We start from the raw sequence: 21691 nt of genomic DNA, 5'->3' as shown, positions 1-21691 counted from the left end.
CCCCGAGGAAGTATATAGAACATCATTACCTTATTGGAGTGATTTCTGCTCTGTCCATAATTAATCACTACTTGTAACTGAACTAACCTTTGGAGAGTTACAATTCCATCCACCCGTGTTTGCTTCTGAACTGGCTGGTGCTGACCATTGTCAGAAGATGAAGTAGGTAGATTATCTTTCTCGTTCACTAAGCCAATTCCAAGACCTTCCATCAAGGGTTTTGGTCAAGTACATAACTTTAAATTGGTTTGTTGAGCCATCCCATTCCTGTCGAAGATGTCAAAGCATGGGTGTGTAATTGCTGTGTATTAGCTGCCCCACAGAGACTGTGTCCTTCCTTGCACTGCGGAAACAAAGTGAATGAAGTACAACTGGTTCTTTCCTTGTCTGTCTCGATTAGAGATCACAAGTGGACATTTCCCCAGAGCACCTGAAATGGAACAACTCATTCACAGCTAGATCTTTTATTTCATCTGTCACATCTCTGAGTGATTTACAGTGCGCTTCATCTGTGCCCTTGTCTTCTCCCTGTCCATCCTTTCATCGTCATACAGATTACAAACAAATCCAAATCAGGGAATGAGATATGTTGTTAAACCTTAAATTAAACACTTAAAAATACAAGTAAGGTAGTACTCCCTTTGCAACTGTGTCTTTGCTCCTCTTCCGTCTGTTTTTGAGTGTTACTGTGAATTAATGAATTATCAAAAATAACAAAAATAAATGCAAGGCAATTCATGTGGGTGCTAAAGATTCAGAAACCTAACTTGTGTTTGCCAGGAAATATTTTTGGTGCTGGCTTAGGTAGTAAAACCTCTGTGTACTGTGCTGCCTCGTAATATCAGTAGTAAGGGGATAAGTGGGCCCCGGTTTGCTGTTGCCTGATTTACAAAGTAGCCTTGATGTATAACCTCCACGTATGGCTCTAGTAAGTATAGCTTCAGCGCTTAAAATGTTCTGGATGTCCTTGGGGGAGATTGGGCAGGCCTTCGTGTTCTTCTAAGGTAGGTGATGGCTTAATCTTTACAGTCAAGAAACTGTGATATAAAAGATGAGCAATAAAGGAAATAAAAAATACCTTCAGGGTCTTACATTGAAGGTCTTCATTTCTCATGAAGCATGCCCTTGATGAGGGGAATTTTGCTTGAGTTTTCACAAGTAACTCGCTAGAAGAAGCCCCCGGTTGGGATGCTCACAGCTGACACTGACTTCTGCAGCTGGGCTGGCTGATAACCAGCTAAGGAAAAGTGGAAGAGTTCCACTGTTTCACCTTCTCAGAAATCAGTTTCACCCATCAAAATGACTTACCTTCATCACAGGTGTGGGTGTTGTCTCAGCACTGGGCCATATCACTGACCTGCTGTCCCCGAGCTGACCTGCTCTAGCGATATGCATGCTCGTAGCTCCTGTTATGTCAATAGGAGATCAAATACGTAAACATCCCTCAGTGATTCTTCTGGCCAGCGCATTTCACGTTACCTTTGCTGTGGCGTGTGTGTGATCACTTGCTAGTGTTTAACTGAAAAGTAATGCTAGTGATACGTTAATTACATTTGAAGTACAAGTGACATGTATATTTTGCATACCTATCTCAAGGGGCATATTCTGTTAGAAAAGTTTTGCAACTTGTTTTGAAGGGTTGCAGAGATGAAAAATGTTGTAGATTTTCAGGCTATTAAATACACCCATGAGAAAGAATAGTGTCTTAAGCAATTGGAGTTTCTATAGCAGTCGCCACTGCATTTTGCAAGATCCAGGGATAGTATAGCCGGATGAGGAGGAAATAAATAGCTGCATAAAGTTATTTATGTCCCACTGGCATGGAAATAAATGCAACAATAGTTGTTTCAAGCCTTTATGGCTTGTGCAGGACTTCATATCACATTTAGGGTGACACATCATCAGACACTTTCTCCTTCATTCACCCTCCAGGACACAGTTGGGTGTGTTCTGCGACGCCGAATCCTAGAACATCTCAAGTTGGAAGGGACCTGTAAGGATGGCATGTTTTACACCAGCCCAAACGCAGATGTGTTTCACAGAATAAAAATCCACTTTTAAAATCACCTTAAAATTGAAACTTATAAACTAACGAATGTATAAAATTGTTTCTCTGATCAGGTGGTGATCCTGTCAATAGTCAGATCACTTTATATGCAGCAATTTAAAGGCAACTATTTAAGACAAGGCATTAAACAGTTTTAACTAGGAAGACATGTTACGAGCCCCTGGAGCTGTGTCTCTGGGTCTACACCTATTTGATTTACTTAAGGTGAAGTAAACTCGTAAGTGACCAAAACCAGTTTCTTCATTTTACCTTAAAGCCCTAATTGTTGTTTTCGGTGTATAAATTGAGTACAACCTTATGGATGTAAGTTCATGTGTGGGCATATCCTGGAGCAGAACAAACCAATTAAAGGGTAAAGCATTTACTGAACGTTACCGTCTGTAGAAGTGACTATGCACGGCAGAAATCAAGATGATGATGCATGGCAACCTACTTTTTGTGTCGAATGTTTGATACATGTCTGTGTTTCTCCCCCAGGAGTTTTTACAAAGATATTGTTCTTCTGGCAGACTTATTAGGAAGATGACAACATGTCTTTTGTAATATTGGCTTAGCATTCATACTCAGTTATGTTTCCCAAACTGATGTGATGGTGTTTTATTGACAAGAACGTTGTATGCTTTTACATTGTTGATTTTAATCTTTTCATCGCAATAAAACCTTGGAGAAGAAAGATCCTATCATCATAGAAACAGAGTTAGAACTTTGTATGATGATTGTGTTTTCAACTATATCCTGTGACTTTCTGGGGAACAGTTGTGCCCACAGAGTGGCATGGTGTTGAGCATGGAGTAGAAAGCTCACAGAAATCCTTACTTAGGTGGCACAAATGTGACACTTGATTCCTATATCTGGAAAGATTTTATGTTATGTATCTTATCCCAGCTCTTTGCTAGGAAGCCCTTCGGAAGGTGCAGAATGCAATGTTGTCCACGTTAATTTCATTAATAGGGGAAAAAAAATCCACCTGGGCAGTTTCTGCTGACTAAGCATGAAGTAGTCTGCTTCAGTTTTTTCTGGCATAGTCTCGGGTGCACACTGGAGCAGGTGGCCTTGTTTTACTTCCCCTGGTCACACAGTGTAGCTCTTTAGCACACAGCACTGATTTTTTGCAACTGCCTGTGGATCAGTATAAAGTAGGGCATCGTAACACCTGTCTTGTGTGTTTTCTATCTGAAGTGAATAAATACATTATTAAATAAAACTTTAATAGGGGAAAACCAAGTCTTACTGCCATCTGTTAACTCTCAAAGTTTGAGCTCCTTGTTAATATATTGCTCTGTGTGCCATCCTAGAGATTAAGCTCCTGAGAGATGCAAGAACACCACCGGTCTGTACTTGTACCTCGCTTCTGTTGTAGAAACAAATTCAAGTTACGGAAAATAGTCATCATTAATGTATAACATAGTTTAAGTCACTTTAGCAATTCCTTCACTTGCTGCAGCATTAGCCATTGACATGCTTTTGGGTAAAGCTATAGATTTTCGCTAGACCATCACACCTGAGCTGTCGCCCTGCTGCCACAGCCTGATGTGTATGTAGCCCTCCATGGCCCAGAAGCCACGGCTTCCCCACCGTTTGGCATAGCAGAGGGGATATCAAAGCACCCAGAAGCCCTTTTTTCAGCCTGGGGCTATAGCCATCCCTGCTGTCCTCTGGGAGAACAGGTTGTAAATATTTCAGTGCTGAGAATTGTCTGAAGAACTGGATTTGCAGGAGCTAAACAGATGACAATTTAGCTTCCTAAAAAGTGTGTTTAAAAAAAATATGAAAACCTCCTTTTCCTGCTTCTTAAGCCATGCATTCTTTTTTATATATTTGCATGCTTTATCTATTTGGATACTTCAAAAAAGCAATGGCATGTGACAGTTCTTTTTAGGAATCAAATTTTCCTGGTTTACAAATCAAGATGTAAACCATGGCAGATTCCAGGAATCGGTGGCCCAGATCTTCTGTTTCTTGCACTTTTATCTAGCAAAACTTTTTGTTAAAACTTAGCTTTAAAGTGTGTTAAAATAGTCTCCAGTTTTGCCTAGTTTTAAACTGGAGTTAGGGGAGCAGGCTGGGCTGTGCAGCGCTGGCACGAGCTGGAGCTTGGGATAATGGCCGTAACACCCAGCAGCCTAAGTTTTAGTTTCCCAGTTGAGCAGCTCTGGGGATCGAGTCACCGAGGAGCCAGCTCTTCATAAGAACTGACCACTGGGAAGCGAGAGCTAAGCTTTAAAGTTTCTTAATCCTTAAACTGTTTGCTAGTGAGACAAAATGTTCTACCTTTGAAATTTCCAAGAATTTGGAGGCAATGGTGTTTCTTCAGTTTCTGCCACATCTCTTCCGGGAGGAAACTGTCCCCAAATGCTTTCCAAAAGAAGAAAACATATGGGTAGGATACACTGGCTGTGTAAAAATCCCCAGCAATGCAGTGGGAAGCCTGCTGGGGTCTGCACCGGAGGGTGGATGTCTGGGAGAACCCAATCAGTCTTACCAAGCTCTAAGTTTTATTAATTGTTTCGTCATTGTTTCAGGCTCTGAAGACACACAATCTCTGAAATGCATTCAGTGCCCTTTTAATTTGTGTAAAGGTCTGATCAGCAAATAATTTTTTCCTTCCCTATTTTAAGTAGCAAGTCAAAGGCACTTGTACTGGTTGCATGCCAAAACACAACACAGTTGTACAGTATGCATTGGCATTTCTTATTAGTGGTAATTGCATGGAGTATTTTCTCAGCCTCCTGATGCCAATTTTGTCATGAGACAAGCAAATAATTTCCTTTGTTAAGAGTTTTTCCGTGCAGCCCAAGTGGAAGGTGATCTGAGGGACTCTTTGCTTAGGAGACAAGGCTGTCCACACAACTCTTTAAGACTTTATGAGCATCTCAGTGGTGGAGTTGAGTACAGCTGGTTCTGAGTTTCAATAAAATAACAGGCAGTTTCTTAAAGAGAAATCTGTGAGATGTCTTAGAAGAAGTTAAACCTTTCAAGTGGGCTTGCTTTCTGAGTAGACTGAAATCTGCCTCTGGTTCTTGATCTTCTTATTGCTGTGCAAAATATGCTTTTATTAATTATTAAATAATTAATTGGAATGGGGTGCAACAACCAGGTAAATTAATCTTACACTCCTCAGTGTGTTGCTTATAGGGCAAACATGGCTGTCATTTTTATTGTTTGGAAAAGACGAAGGGGGGTTGGAATCTTTTAGTGACATCATTGAAATTGAGAAATACTTGCCTACAGGAATTCTCTGAGCTGTCTAGCTTGATCAGTAGGATCAAATGCCATAAGAGGCTTCAGCAGCGGTTTAATACTTGTGATGATATCTTCACTGAGGGAGCCGGGCGAAAAGCTCATCATGTTTTTATTATATTCTCAGGTGCCTAAACAGACAAGCTGGGTTTAGGAACTGAAAGTGATAAATTGGATAACCACTTTACTTTGACTTGTTGACCACCAAAGTATAATGTGCTACATACAAAAAAAGAATGCTGCTTTATACAGTTAAATTTGGTTTCATACTTGTTTAGCAAATTTAAAGAGCTCGTACACAATTGTCAATTTTTTTTTCTCTTGTGTGTGTAATGTCCATTCACAGAGTGTAACTGTTCACGACCAAGCATCTGTCTTTGTGCTGAGGGCATTCTGCATTGGCTTAGCCTGGTCCTGCAGACGCTACTGCAGGCAAAATAGAGCTGGAGCCAGTAGTGTCTCCAAGGCGCTCGCTGCAGCCAGCTGGGGAGGATACAGAGGCCTCTGTCAGGAGTAAATGACAATTAAGCACAATCATTTTTCACCTGTTACTGTGAAAGGACATAGTTCCACTGGTGCTAAATACTCATCAAACCACTGATAGCAGAACAACTTCCACCACCTTCCTAGCTCTAGTGCAGGAAATGTTTTGTCTTCATCACTAGTGAATATTAACTCATGTATTCTGTGTATTTTTGGCTATTTTTCAAACTTTCCTTAAAGATACATTCTTTTCTGCCTTGACTGGCCTTTTTCTGAGAAGCGCTGTTGAGTAGCTGCCTTGAGTGAACTTGGTCATCTATTTTTATTAGAATGTAATGAAGATACAGGTCTTTGATTTAGCCAAGCAGCCTCCAGTTACACTGGTATTCACCACCCTAACGGAACAAAACAAGTAAAAAACGATTAACTGGATAGGCTTTTTCAGTTCAAAGACAGGCTGTATATATCCCATCCTTTGTGTCTGTTAAATGTAATTTATGAAGCTTAGATTTTAAAATTATTAAACGTCATTATTTGGGTTTTACTGGATTTTTATTTTGGTTTAGAAGTGGTCATGTTGGTTGCAAAGGCATGTAGAGCTCCTCTAATTATATATTTTGAAATTAAAATAATTACATCAGCACCAGAAAACATACCTTGTTTGCAGTTGTTTTGTAAGGATAGATGCTTTGAGTTACTGTGTCTCGGAGTCTAAAGATACGGGAATTAACCAAGTCTGCCAAGGAGAAGATTCCTGACTCTGGTCCTGTGGAAGAACACATTGGGTTTTTAATTAGCTGCTGAACCTACATTTATGTGCCAAATGTATGCAACTTTTGTTCGCATGATCATTTATAATTGGGAGTAAACCCGAGTATTAACTACCTCCAAGGTGGAGCATTGATGATGGAGTAGGTGGTGAACAGTTGTCCACAACAGGTGGGTATTAGAAATGGAATTGTCATTGGAAGATAGAGTGGCAGAGATGTTGCTGGGATGAGGTGTGCTTTACAAACAGGTGTTTCAACCTTCACGTTATTTCTGCAGACCACTACAGCACTTGTCGGGTGTCGGGTTTTTTTTCCCTGCAGTTACAGCATTACTGTAACTTAATGACTCCCGTCTCATTGGCATTGGGAAGACAAGCAAAGATGACAAGAAAGGCAGCGGTGCATATCTGTGGTTAATCGCAGAGATTTGTGGTATGAATTTGTTGTTTTCCTGTCACCTGAGGTAGAGTGAACTTCCTGTGCATGCTGAGCGTGCTTGAGGAAGGTAACGTGATTTTCTTTAAACATTGCTTCTTGATTTGCACCTCGGGGCCAAGAAACATGAGCCAGTTAGAGGACTTCTACTTAGTATGGAAACTCAGTGTCACCATCATTCAAACTGTATTTGGGAAAACGGTGAAAGTTTAAGAGGAGGGGACAGAACAAATGAAAGAAAAAAATTTTGTCCCAGATCTTCTCAAGAAATCAGCAACTGGCTTTTTAACTGACGGTTGAGTTCTTGGAGACAAGCGTAGGCAGGAAAAGTGGACTCTTTAAGTGGTGTCTAGCTGAGCACGTCTTTTCTTTTTCCTCCTGTTTTTATTACTCCAGAGTAACACACAGGAAATCCTCTGCTGGCCCAGGTTTAATTTCCCTCCTGTTACCCTTTTCTAAAGTTTAGTTCTTAACCTCTGGGAAGGCAGAGATGCTCTCAGCTTTCTGCTCCCACAGTGAGGAGGTGGGCTAAATGAGCAGAGGAAAAAGTATCTGACATTCAGGATGGTGGTTTTTTTTCCCAGCAGACACAGGCACTTCGTGACACATTTTTCATTTCATAAAATAGCAATTTCAACAACTCTCCATTATATAAAAATTGTTGACTAGTTACTTGTTTGCAGAGTTCGTAAATGTTTCCAGTGGTCTTTTTCAATTTAAAATGTCACAAAGCTGTCTCTCAGATACTCAGTTATTTCTCTTCCTTCTCATATTGTGACATGTGCCCTGAGTCATGCAGTACCTACATTTGATTAACTTAAATATGTGATAGGTTTGGATTGCTGAAGAACCAAATAAGACGCAACTGAGAGGAGGGGTTTCTTTTATTCCTTAATATTACTTTGTTGTTTCCACAATTCTGAAAGCGTAATTTCTGGCAAGATTGCTGACTCTTGAGAGATATGTGAGGAAAAGTACATTAAACTAATATTTGTAACCAATTTTACAATTACACAGTGAATGTCTTCCAGCAACCTTAGTTTGCAGGTTTTCTTCCTTCTGGGGCCAAACACGGTGCTTAGGTCTTAAACATGTTTTAGGCATATAGTCACGTTTTAAGAGTACAGAAGCATGTTTGTAGAATTCATCACACCCGCAAAAGATGAGTACGTCTTACGGTTCATGAATTGCCTGAAGTTTTGTCTGTCCTTGTGTGCATTGACTCTGTTGAACACTCAAGATGGAGAAACGGTTGGATGTCTCTTACATAGTCTTCCGCATGCCTCTGTTTTTCCAAAACCTGCAGTGACCTAGTGAGCTCCTTCCCTTGAGAGCTGCAGAAGTGTTTCCTTAAGAGGCTCGGACTTCACCTAACTTTCTGGCTCAAGTCCTTGCAAAAATCTAACGTTACTACTTTTTTAAATTGTTTGGTACTATGAAAGCAGGAGGGTGTCTTGCTCTTTGGTTTTGACTGTGCTTGCTGTTTTGTTTTGAAGGTGTACAAGGGAGAAGAGACCACATTCCACATCTCAGGCCTTCAAGTCAACACAGACTATCGGTTTCGCGTCTGCGTCTGCCGCCGGTGCTTGGATACCTCACAGGAACTTAGTGGACCTTTCAGCCCATCCGTTGCCTTTATGCTCCAGCGAAGTGAGATCATGCTTGCAGGAGAAATGGGAAGCATAGATGATCCTAAGATGAAAAGCATGATTCCTACTGATGAACAGTTTGCAGCCCTCATTGTTCTTGGCTTTGCAAGTTTGTCAATTCTATTTGCCTGTATATTACAATACTTCTTTATGAAGTAGACAATTCAATGGAAGTTTGAGATACAAATTTAACTAATGCTACGCATTATAATCCACACATTTATTCAGATATTCCTTTTTTGAAATCCTTTTGTTCTACCATACATTTTATATTCTCTTGTTTTTACAGTTCTAGCTTGAAGAAAGATAAATCAGTGTTTTGATGCACCTTTTTGAAATTCAAAACTAGGAAGTGGTCAAACTGGAGAAACAAGCAAACCAGATACCAAAAGCAAGATATTTTTTTTCCTACCTTCACAGTTTCAAAATTGTCACCAATTTGCCTTTTCAATGTTGTTTTGGGTTTTTTTCACTGAAGTTCGTACCGTCTCTTATTTTATCTTACTATTTAGGAAATTGTAATCATGAGTCACTTTTTTTGTCTCTCTTTCCTTCTAAACATTAGTCACAAGTGTGTATAGTGGTAAGACTAGAATACAGTGTTAGTCAACAGTACCAGGTTTTTCTTGAACAGTATTAGCAGTGTCGCCTATGAATTATTCACTACATTTGCCCCACTTTTTTCTAGATAAAACGTAAGTTATTTTAATTGTTTAGTGCATTTAAATCGGAACAATATTCTGCAGTTGAAGAACATTTTAATTATCTATTATTTTTACATTTACAACACTATAGACTGCCTGTATAAGAAATCAAATAACCGAACTGCATATAAATTATGAAGCATTATAGATTTTTTTACCATTTTGATTCCTAGCAGTAATTTTAAGTAAGAGGGCATTGTGCAATAGTTAGTTATTCCCTTGTTCAGCTATTTAAAAGCTGCTTTAACTTGTCTGTTTGTCACTGTATATAACTATTCTTAATCTAATACTAGATATTATCCTATTATGTTCAGCCAGATTTATATGATTAGAGCTGGTGACAGCTAACTGCCTCTACTGAATTAGGTGAGATTTACACTCAATGTAAGCAAAACTTTACTGTCAGTTGATCTTTTTTATTATTATTATTAGTTTTGTTGGGTTGTTCTTTTTTTTTTTTTTTTTGTGGAGGGGGTATACATTTTCTGGAACTTTCTTGGAGGTATCAGAAATCAGATCCGTTTATTTTAAATACCTTAAACGGGTGACTGTGCTATTCTTGCCACAGGGCTAATTGAAATAACTTGGTACATGGCAAAATTCAGAGGAGAGTCCTGCAGAGGAATAGTCCCTGCTCCGATGGGAGTGTCCCCCCCTCCTGCCTGCCCCTTCCCAGACACACGTTTTATTCCACCAAGATACTAGATTTTTAACTCTTAATTCATTGGGTTATTTATATTAAGTCAACATTGTGTGAGTACCTCAGGGACATAAATGAGCTGGAGGTGCAAATAGATTCCAAAAGGGTGCAACAGACACAGTGTATTTCCCTGCCTCTTGTTTTTGTATATTTTTGCTACTTGGTTTGGCTTTTGTCCTAGCTATTTTGTGCTCTGTCTCCATTGTCTAAGATTCAGTGTCCTGTACTAGCATAATATTCCCTTAACCAAAGTAATGGGGGAAAAAACAACATTATTTTTGTTTTAGGTTTATTTATACTATATACTGCATACAGTACTTTAAATACCAATTACAGTGCAATCTTTTATTTATTGTAAAAAAAGAAAAAAGAAAAAGTGTACTTATGTACTAATCCCCCTCCCCACCCTCCCCACAGCATGTTATATTTTGTCTGTTTTATACTGTTGTACTTTAGGTCAACTTTTTACCTGGCAGCATTCCTAGTATTATTAATCTTCTTACCTTTCCTTGTGTTTTTGAAGATGGGAGCATCTAGTACATTAAATGCCAAAAAAAACCATTATCAGTGATTCAAACGTTTACATGTATCCAAAAACATAATCATCTCTGGAAAGAAAGTGCTAAGATCAATGAATTATTCTGTGTGCCTCTCTAGATGTAGCAAATATTAGAAATGTTCTGTATTTTGTTATTGACTATAATTAGTTTAATTTAGCCTTGCGAACTAATGGCATTGAGCTAAATATATATATTTTTTTGTTTTTGCCAAAGTCATGGCTTGTCAAATTTATTTACATCTTATTTAAATTTATTTGTGATATGAAACTTTGTGACCTTGCATCTGTATTTTGTGAGCAAAGCATATACAGCTGTTTTCAATGGAGGGGGAAAGAGTGTATTTTTTAAAACAATGAAAAGACCGCTAGTTTGGAAACCCAGAAATTTGAATAGATTCCCATTTTTTTATTTTTGGACTATTGTTTCAGCAGTGCTGCTATGAAATCCAAGCTTGACACCTTTTTTTTTTTTAAAAAAAAACACTTTATAAAAAAACAACATCCTGCTTTAGATGATTTGATCAGTTTTGAAAGTTTGAAATACAAATGATACTAAAAGCAGCGAGCAGAAGTGTAGAGAAAAGCAATCAGTTACTCTTGTTGAAGCATTTCTGTCATTGCTAATTTGTTTGGTGTCCCTTATTATCCTGCTAATGAGAATGCCCAGTCCAAGCCTGAGGTTGTCAGAGAAAGTATTCTGTAGGAGTTGGGACAGGCCCTAAATAAGGTAATCAGACCTACTTTTCATTTGTATATTCTGCCATAGTGCTTTGATTGTCATTCGTATATTAACAACAAAATAAAGTATCAGAAATGTTAAACCATTCCTGTTCTGATTGCTTTTGCCGATGCCTTGTCTTTCCCCATAAATCTTTGTGCCCTTTGGTCCGGCAACGTCAGGCATTGCATCCGACCCGAGGGCACTCTGCTCTCAAAGAAGTTACAAACAACAACACAGAACAAGGTAGAATGAAACACTAAATATTTAAAACTGTTAAGGAAGGAGAGAGATGTTTTTATATTGTTCTGCCTTTTTCTTTATGAACTTGAAATGTTTTCTAATCCTGTTCGTTGGTTACAGTAGCTCAGTATTCAGTGTCACGATTGAGAAGTGCCCTAACTGAATGTGTATGAACCTTATCCTTGCACAGTTCTTTAAATTGAAAAAAATAAAATGTTTTTACCTCACTATGGGAACATACATTCCAAGCTTTTCAACTTTAAAGAAAAAATAGTCATAAGTTTTCTTGTATTGTAAATTTTAGACTATTTCATATGCATTATATTAAAACTGCCATATCAATTTTAATGTATAGATTTTGCAAATACTACACTATGTATGTAAGACTTAACTGTATCTGTAGTGTATATGTAATATATTTATGCCCAATAAATGTTTTAATTCTTTCTGATATTGCCAGGAGGTTTCTTAATTGAATGCAGCCCTTTCAGCCTGTGCGGGAGCCCTTTCTGGCAGGTTAGTGATGTCACTGCAGCCCGAGGCAGGAGTGGGAGCCCCGCATTTAACTCGGGATGTGTTGGTTTGTAGTTGGAATGATTTAGTGTTACTCATGAAGCGTTTGCTGGTGCAGTTCAGCAGTTTATGCCGTAATCTTTTCTTAGACTAAGCTAAATACACCGCAGATTGCTCATCCACCTCCTGGAAAGCTGGAGTTCAGCCAGGCTGTTACCTGCACCGTGCAGCTGAAGGCTGCTGCTGTTTTGACCTAAGCGTAACCCAGGTGAATGCCAAATTGCTCCTCACCTGAGCTAGTCTCTGTAGCCTTCTGTCTCCTCACCCGTGGGAATTTACAGTCCTCTCCCTGGGGCTGCCCCACTTTAGGCAGCGTTGGCCGTGACAGCGAGCTCTGACTGCTGCCCCATAGTTTGCTTCCTTGGCAGGGCTGACGTGCAGCAAGCACAAGTTTATAGAAATAATCTTAAAGTCAGGTTTCTGCGGTGTTTTAATCACGTCTTGTAAATAGCTGGCAGGAAAATTTACAGATGTTAAAAATATACCTAGTTTTGTCATCTCTTTGTAATTAAATGCTTGAAATATCAGAACTTTTTACTTATTTGTTAATTATGTGCAACAAATTCAATTGCTCATCATAAAAAATTAATCTAGTACATATACGTGTTTCTTGGCAAGCACATTAATGTTTGTTTTTATAAATAGCTTTTCTTCAAATCACTGTATAAATAAAACATTTTATCTGTTTACTTTTTTTAATTACAGCAATTTACGAGTGGGTTTTTTCCTAGGGAAATACAGTAATTTTTTCACTCAGTTGCTTAGCTGTGTTTTATTTAAATGGTGCTTATCTAAACAATGTCTAACAAAATCTCTTGAATATGGCTATAGAATAGTAATGAGTGCTTTGGTATCTGGAGAGCTCTTTTTATTTTCAGTAGTCCCTGGGTTGCAGCATCGCCGTGGTTGTCTGCAGGGATGATGGGGGACAGCTGAAGCCTATGGGAGCGAAGGAGCGGTTTGGTATTTGCTGTTTGAGCTCTGAATGTTATCTTTAAATGTTATATGTAACCCACAGGTTTGGTGCAGAGGTACCGGGTCACCTTCCCACAGCCAAACTACGCAGAGGTGGGGTAAGTAGCAGTAAGTTTCCGATGGATTTTGTTTTGCAAGGTGATACAGAGCATGTTGTAACCAGGCTTGGGCAACATTGTATTTACCGACATCACTCACCTGCTCATACCTGTTGAGAGAAAAGTATCTGCTTTAAAGTTCTGAAACAGAGTGGAGGCTCATTTTTTTAGATATTTTTGTGGCCTTAGAAACAATCTCTAGGGTGGTACAGTAGGTGGATGTGTACCAAGGCACATCTCGCAGTGTGAGCAACGTGCAGGTCTGCCCGCAGCAAAGCATGGTCACCGGGCTGGTAGCTGCTGTTTCTATAGCAGCAGCGATTCTCTCTCTTCTTGGTAATGAAAGAGCCCGTTCGAAAACAAAACGGGTAGAATTTGTTTTGCTTCTGACTTCAGTTGCTGTTGCAAGTGTGGAGGGCGTTTGGTTTGGTGGAGGAGAGTTAAGCCCCTTCTAAAGGTGGTCTCTGGGTGAGAAACCGGTGTGTGAGATGCATGGCGTGCTCCGAGCCGCCCGCTCCCTGGGACCAGAAGGGAAGCAAACGGGACCTGGAGGCAGCATCAGTCCGTGCCGTTCAGCTGCAGAGCTCCTCCTGCCAGGATCGTTCAAGTCACTTGAATTTTAGGAGATGCTGGAATTCAGCCCGCTATGAATAAATAGCACTTGCTTGAAGGGAGGTAGAGCTCGACTCTAGCCTTTGTGTCAGGAGCCCGAGGCTTTCCTGCCCGTCCCTCCCATCCTGAAGTGTAGCAGAGGTACTTGAAAATACCCTTGAAAATGAAATACCCTGGGGACGCCAGCCGAGGCCTCCAGGACGCGCTGTGTAAACCGGCGCAGCTGGAGCTGCTCCTGCCTTGCGGGCCAGGGCACCGCCGCCACCATGTTCTGGGCCAAGGCGGCAGCTTGGCTGCGCCACCAAAGGCCTCGTGCCGCTGGCAGGCTGGCAACGGGAGATCTGTCCCCTGGGGAGAGCCACTTCGCCTGCCTGAGCGGAGGGGACGGTGCCGCTGGGCGCGCAGAGCCCATGGCAGCGGGGGCAGCCCATGGGCAGCGCCGTCGTGAGGTGCCGGCTGGATGCGGGGAAGGCCGAGGGCTGCCAAGGCTGCTGCGTGAGGTGATTTGGATCACCGCTCTCTTCAACCACCCCGATGTATTGTTGTCCTTCTGCTGGAGTTTAAGGGAGTTACACGGGTGGAAAGCACTGGGCTGTGCCCTGATGCTCGCAGCCCGCTCAGACCCCAGCGCCAACCCCTGGGAAGCTGGTGGCATGAAGCGGCTCAGCTCCGGCCAGGCCTGGACCGAAACACCTCTCCTGCTCGTATGTGTGCTTGTTCGGGGTTAAACGTGTGGTACAGAAAGAGGGCGGTTCGTGGGTTGGAAGAGGAGTCCAGCTGCAACCTAATCTTTACCCCCTCCTGCCAAGCCTAAGTGGATCCTTCGAGCTCTCAGCAAACCTTGAGCAATTGTGGTGAGGGGATGGGGCATCTCCCTGATGAGGAAAGCGGGGAGGGCTGGGCCCGTTCAGCCTGGAGAAGAGAGGACCGAGAAGGGACCTTATCCGCGCACACAAGCATCTCAAGGGCAAATGCCAAGAGGATGGGGCCAGGCTCCCCTCAGCGGTGCCCAGTGATGGGACCAGGGGCGGCGGGCACACGCTGCAGCCCAAGAAGCTCCATCTGAATGTGAGGAAAAACTTCTCTGCCTTGAGGGTGGCGGAGCACTGGAGCGGGCTGCCCGGAGGGGCGGTGGGGTCTCCGTGTCTGGAGACACCCACAACCCGCCCGGACGCGGCTCTGTGACCTGCTGTAGCCGGGGTCAGCCTCGGTGCCCCCCCGAGGTCCCTTCCCACCCCGGCCGCTCTGCCATTCTGTGGGTGTATGGACTAGGGAGAGGGGGGGATTCCCCCCAGCATCAGTGACACCTACATGAACCGGACGGTTCAATTTGACCTGTCTGCACCCAAAGGTATTAGAGAAAAGTTAAAAAGAAATTGCTGTGTAAACTAAATTTCCTGTGCAAATCTTTCTCTAGAATTAATAGTATTATTGCAGAATTCATGATGCATTGTGATTCATTGATGTGGAATTATATTCTCTGTCCTTAATATTCACCTGTCTTGGAGTGAAGACAGCAACTTTATTTCTCATTCTTCTCAGAAATGAGAACCACAAGGATATTTTATTTCAGTATTTTTGTGGCTGAGGAGAAAAAGCCACCTGAGATCCCTTGAAGGGGCTATTTCATCAGTATTGCATTTAATAAGTTCTAAATACATGTTTCTGCTCTTGACAGTTGCTTTCCCATAATGTGCAGATTCTTGGCTGGGCAAAATAAAATATAAAGTTTCACAAGATGCTTTCAAACACAGCGGATTAGCCTGCTATCTGGTGTTATTTGGGTGAATATGCTGCTATTAGTTTGAGTAGTTACATTTATTATACTAATTGCTGACGTAGATGGCATTGCATGCAATCAAAACTATTTTTAGGTGTACTAGCACGGTTAATAAATAACTGCTTGGATCAGTGTGCTCAGTGGATGTCATTTCTTCATAATTTTATTAGCTCATCTCTCTCCCTTTTGTCATACGAAATCCATTATTGTCTACAAATAAAATGGAGTGAAAGTAAGGACGCAGAAGTCTTGTGAGAATTAATACGTGAATAATCCAATGCAAATATTGTATTTATTAATTGGCACCTCAAATGCCTTTTCTTGCCACAAAATGCTTGCAAGCTGGTTGCGGTGCCCTCAGTTCAGAGGGCTGTGCAGGACTGTATGCAGGACTGTACCTGTTAATGTCCCCATTAATGTCCCCAGGCAGCACGCTGGGTGGGATGCTGCTCGGTGCCTGCCCAGCCGTCACTGCGGTGTGTCGGGGTTTGGCATGCTGAGAAAAAGTGGGTCTGTGCACGCAGTCGGGCCGAATTCCCTTGGGATGTTGCTGTGTGGACTTAGTACGGCCTTAGGTGTAGCTCTAAAGTTGTGATTGCTCTGGGTCACAGTGCTTAAGCTGCTACTGCTCCTGGCTTTGCCTTCTCTCCAGTATGAGGGTTCGGCGTTTCTTCTGCACATTATAGCTCTGTCTTGTGATGTTGTTGTTTAAAATATGATGTGGTTGACTTCAGTGTGTTGAAATGGAAAGTGTTACAGCTGTACAAACCTTTGGTTATTCTCTAAATAAGCCCTGCCTGGGCAGTTGATGGTGCAAGCCCCTTCCTGTGGCTCACATCAGCCTGTCTTGCAGGAAGGGACATCTGATAGAGGTCTCCCCGCAGCCTGTGGCAATGGCACTCCTCTTGCTACATGGCAAGCTCCAAATTACGCTGCGATGTGGGAAATCAGGCACAAGGCCACAGCAAAGACCAAGGAGAAAGAAGGTAAATAAAAACCTCTCGTGGTTTTAGACACCGTGGCAAGAGTAATTAGCTGATCCGAGGTGACTTTGTCACAGGTGGGGGCAGTGGCTCTGCAAGTGGCATTGGTTAGCCCTACAGGTTAGCTTTTTATAAAAAAGAAACTACTGTTGTGATCTGAGTACATCTAAACTAGTTTTGTTTCCTTATATGTTGACATTAGTCCGGAGATGGTCAGGCAGCACCCAAGGAAGCCACTCATCTGAGGGATGAGCCCCACACCAGTGTTTCTCCGCTGGAACCAGGGCACCAGCCAAGGCACAAGGAAACCCTTGTGCTGGCCACCTGCTTCCCTTTTCACAAATCATCGATAGTTCAGTGAGGTCAAAACTACATGTTCAATCGAAACCAGCTCAGAAGATTACACCTTTTGCAGCCCCATGCTGGTGCCCCTGGCACAGGGTGGTGAATTTTACAAAAATCAATCGCATTGTCGCCGCTTGATAAAAATACCAAGGTGCTATGGACTGGGCAGAGTACATGCCCACGTGTGATCGTGAGTATTGGCTTAACTTTTGGTGAGAATTTGTAGTATGAGTTTTTGCTGTCTTCTGTAATATTGGTGTGTTAAATCTATTTAAATCTCTGCACCTTGGAGCTTGCCGTGCTGCGGGCTTATTGCAGAATAGGCTCGTGGTGTTAGATTCCCTGCCAGCCTGCCCTAATGAAGGCTGATTTGCGGCACCAGGTCATTTGTGGAAGGAGGCTGTGCAGGGAAGAACGATGTGAATAAAGGCTTGGAAATCGCCAAGCCTTTTCTTTCTCAGGGACAGCACTGCAATCATGCGAAAAATCAATCAGAATGTGAGAAAAAGGGAGTAATGCTCTACTCTTTGGATCCAGCAGCATTCAAAAAAGGGGCAAGTGCTGGCAGAGCATCTCCTGTGCCCTCAGAGCAGCCTCTGAAGTTGAGCATGAGGTACTTCAGTTCTGAGAGCGATTTCAACTTACGGACTCGCACACGTCACCAAACCTTCATTTCGCTCACAGCGAGGGAAAGAAGCAAGCATGGAGGACAATAAAATGCCTCCATTGCGAAGAGTTTTATGTCTAAGTACAGATAGAAGAGCACACTGTAGCATTTCAAAAGGATGTATTTGTGCACAGAAGAGTGTGGTAGGCTCCAACCAGGCAGCACTCACTTTAGATGCCAACTTAGGAGTTGGTACCCTCCTAGCGAGGGGCAGTCCTGGGGTCCAGGCAGCGGTCTCACCACTGATGTCTGTTTGGAGCTGACCCCGTGTGTGCAGGACATATCTCCTTGTCCATGAATGCCCAAAACCCCAGGGAAGACTACAGAGGCTGGGGATTGCTCACATCCCATCGGGTGGTTTGCTGGGGTGCTGCACAAAGCTTGTAGTCCTCCGCCTACATTGTGTTTGCCCCTCAAGCCTGCTCAAGGCCAGCAGTGTGAGAGTGCCTTTGTAATGTGTTAATGATGGGAGCCACGTTACTCCCCAACAGTAAGTGTGCGTGACAAGTCTGGAGGCATTTGCTCTCCAAAATTTTGCGGCAGAGCTGTGCTTCTCTTGCTGAGGAAAAACAAATCAATGTGCTTTCAGGACATGGAGAAACATGCAATCAGCATCACCACGTGCAGCTCCAAGATGAAGTAGAGGCTGCTTTTTTTTTTTTTTTTTTTTTATAATTTCCTTTATGGTCCAAAAAATAGGGTTAATGAGAGGCTCAGGATTTTGCTCGCTTTTGAAGTCACTGCATGCATCAGCCCATAACTGAGATTGGGAAGGGCAGTAACACAAAAGCACTGGGCTTGGAAGGGAACAGAGACTTTTCTGCTGGTTAGAGTGCCGAGAGAGCCTGTTAAATGCCCCCCCAACATATTAATTATATTTGGTTATACTGATGTATTACATTGTGTGCTGAAATGACAGCCCTACTAAGGCTCAACAGCAAGCAGAAGTGACTGCAGAAACCTGTAAACCTGTGTTAATACAAGATGGATTAAATTTGTCTTTTTCTTCATCCTCTTTCACTGTACTTGCATAATCACATTTTAGAGGTAAAAGACGAATTGCGATCTAGCATTCGCTTCTCTCTTCCCCCCTGCCCCTAACAGCAACAGCCAGGGCTTCTGGGAAGTGGAACTGTGATTTTGCTGTCTGATAGAGCTGGCAAAGCTGGACCCCATCACCTAACAAACTGCTTTGTGCAAAAGTTTGGCCAAGGACATGGGACTTGAAGCCAAACCCCTGGAGGTTTTACTTGTCTCTGGCCAGAAATCATGTTTCAGAGTGAAAAGCCATTAGCAAGCACATCTGCGTGAGGAAATTATTTTGCTCCTGTGAAGTTCCTGGTCTTTGTGCGGAGCTGGGAAGGAGTCTGCTGTGGTACATCACGTGGGGATGCATGGGTGGGAGGAGATGGCTGGGGTCAGTGGCGGGGGGGTGTACCCACTGCCCTGTGTGGGTGATGGACCTGCCAAAATGAACAGAGAGACTCCATGTTCCAGCTTCTCCAGGTGCTGCTTGCATTATGGCTGGGCAGTGTGTAGCTCCAGCTAAATGAGCCTGACAGCAAATAGTGTAAAATAGTCTCAGTCGTGCCAGGTGTTCCCAAGACATGCCAACTCCTGCAACCCCATTTGCTGGATACATGTCCATCTGGATCATCTGGAGGATTTTCTGGGAAGCTCCTGCATGTGTGCAGCCCCAGGGACCAGTCTAAGGGTTCGTGGGCAGATACAAATCCCACTGTGGGAGCAGGTGTTGCATTGACCACTACCGCATGTTCGCTGCTGACGGTAGGGATGCAGAAGCAGGGCTTTGGAAGCATAGCCTGTGTTTCCTGTGCTCAGGCTCCCGTTGGCTGAGCTCTCTGGATGCTGCAGTGTCATCCAGGGGTTACTTATTTCTCATATAATTTTTATCTTGGGCTACTGTGCTGAGCACTCGAGTGGCACAGCTTAGAAACAGAAATGATGCTCGGAGTTGCCTGCACCAGCCCACAGCCTAAGGACTAACACCCAGAGGTGAGTGGATCCGCACCCCATCGCTCTGAGACAGTGTGGTTAGAACAAGGGGTTAAAACACCAAGTGCTTTAACTCCCTTTTTGTAAAATTGGGCTAATCTTGTTCATTGTGAGAGTAAAATCTAATCGCTGTGCTTCCACCTGGGGGTGAGGAGGGTGGTTCGGGGTGCGTGGAACAACAGAAGCATCACTGGGGTACGAGGAGTTAGGTAGATTATTATTTTTTTTTTGCTACTGAATTTTGCATTTACTTCTCAAGACTGAATTTACCTCCTCAGGCCACAGGGCTTTTGCAAATGATATAAATGGTACGGAAGCCTGTGAGGAAACGTTGACTGAAGGGCTCAGGGAACTGCTAGCAGTAGTAAGGAAACGCGCTGATCGATGCAAGCAAGTGTGGGGTGTCTCCCACGGAGCGGGGCCAGCTGCCTTCAAACCTGCCAAGGGACCAGCAGCACCAGCAGCCGCTGCAGCCACCCTCCCTCCTGCCTCCCCATGCCTCATCCTTGCCCCTCAGCAGATGAGGAGGGATCCACTACGGCAGATCCACAATGGAGAGGAGGTTCTCCTAGGTATCTAGGTATCTAATGGCTGCTGCTTTAAATATGGCTTATGCAAATGTCATTTGACACAAACTGACATAACTGCTGAGTATCTATCAACTGAAAATTTGACATGTAAGTGCCATTTTTCTAGTATATTTTATTTTTGGCAAGAAATACAATAGGACATGATTTTTCTGCCTGTGCATGCCTCCATCAAAGGTACTTCTCTAAATGAATGAAGCTTTCTGGTAAAGTGCTTTTGACCTATTTCATCACCAGTTTAACACGCTGCCAAGAAATAAAATGCAGCCAAATTGTTCCTGCTTATTTTTGAAGCTGTGGTAGAAAATGTAGAGTTAGAAAAGCTTTCAAAAATTGAACTGTTCAATGAATGCACCTCCAGCGATATCCTATATGGGCTGCTCACATCCAGGTCAGTGAGAACACAGAATTTTGACTCATAAAGCCCCTATATGGTTTTTTTTTCAGTCAGAACTGGCAAAGTTTGTTCCTACAGGAGTTTTCAGGAATGTAGCATGGTTCAACAGACTGAAAGAAATCTTACTGCAGAGCTACCCTGTCTTTCACACTTAATGAGCAGCCCAGCACCTGTAAGGGCTCTCGTCTTCCTTGCATGTAAAACAGACCTCAAAAGCCATGTCCAGACCCAAAATGGGGTGGGCTAGACACCCATGCTCTCTCACGTACGGAAGGCTTTGGGAAGAAGATGCCAGGAACGTGAGGTGCTGCAGAAATGCCCTGGGAAACAGAGGAGAAATGCTTAGCCTCTGCTAGAAAGTATTTGCCAGGATAGTCTACGCTGCAAACGCTGAGCAGCTGCAACAGGTGAGAGAGACGATTAAACCACTGCCAGCATTGCTTTTGCCAAGGCAGGTGGTTTGCCACCGCGTGCTCTGCCTGCAGCATCTGCTCTGCCTGCAGCATCTGCTCTGCCTGCAGCATCTGCTCTGCCTGCAGCATCTGCTCTGCCTGGGTAAAACCTGATAGAGCCCAGGCGGGAGGAACTTTGCCGCATGTTACCACCTGAGACAAATTCACGATACCTATTTTGGACTGACTTCAGTTAGCTGTTCCTAAGTAAAAAATGCTATTGAAAACTTGATTGCACTTTTTTTTGACAGTGGAGTTACTTCTTACAACTTGGGCAATAACCCTTGAGGCAAGCAATGCCGGATTCATCCAGCAGCACTGGTGGGGAGGTATGTATCTTTCTGGAGGCATCTGACAGTAGATGATTTTATCATGCAAAAGTGAAGGATATCCAGATGATTTTTCTTGTTTTCCATATAAAAGCAGTTCATTACGCACTGGCACCTGTTTGAAGAAGCAGACCCTACCCACCATCTGCTTCCCTACCAAGGGAAGCAAAAATAATGGATGGTATGGTGCCAGCTGCAGGAGGGACAGCTACAGTGTGAGTTAAATGCTTGAATGTTCCCCGCTAGATCTGAAATATTTTCCTGCTTGCGCAAGAGTCATATGAAGGTGGCTACTCTTATTTAATGAA

At 42.9% G+C, this 21691-nt stretch overlaps 1 protein-coding gene across 2 annotated transcripts in view; it reads left to right on the top strand.

Annotated features, from left to right (window-relative positions):
* The window catches only part of FNDC3B (fibronectin type III domain containing 3B), a 209607-nt gene extending 197587 nt beyond the window's left edge, over window positions 1-12020 (top strand). For both annotated transcript variants that reach the window (XM_055723542.1, XM_055723543.1), the window contains exon 26: window positions 8493-12020. In XM_055723542.1, coding sequence (XP_055579517.1) covers window positions 8493-8804 — 312 coding nt within the window. In that variant the 3' untranslated portion in view covers window positions 8805-12020. The remainder of the gene's footprint in view (window positions 1-8492) is intronic.
* The last annotated feature ends 9671 nt before the right edge of the window (window positions 12021-21691 follow it).

This window comes from Falco cherrug, chromosome 11 (genome assembly GCF_023634085.1).
Source record: "Falco cherrug isolate bFalChe1 chromosome 11, bFalChe1.pri, whole genome shotgun sequence".
In the NCBI taxonomy this organism is placed as follows: Eukaryota; Metazoa; Chordata; class Aves; order Falconiformes; family Falconidae; genus Falco; species Falco cherrug.
This window is presented reverse-complemented; position numbering and strand designations above follow the sequence as displayed.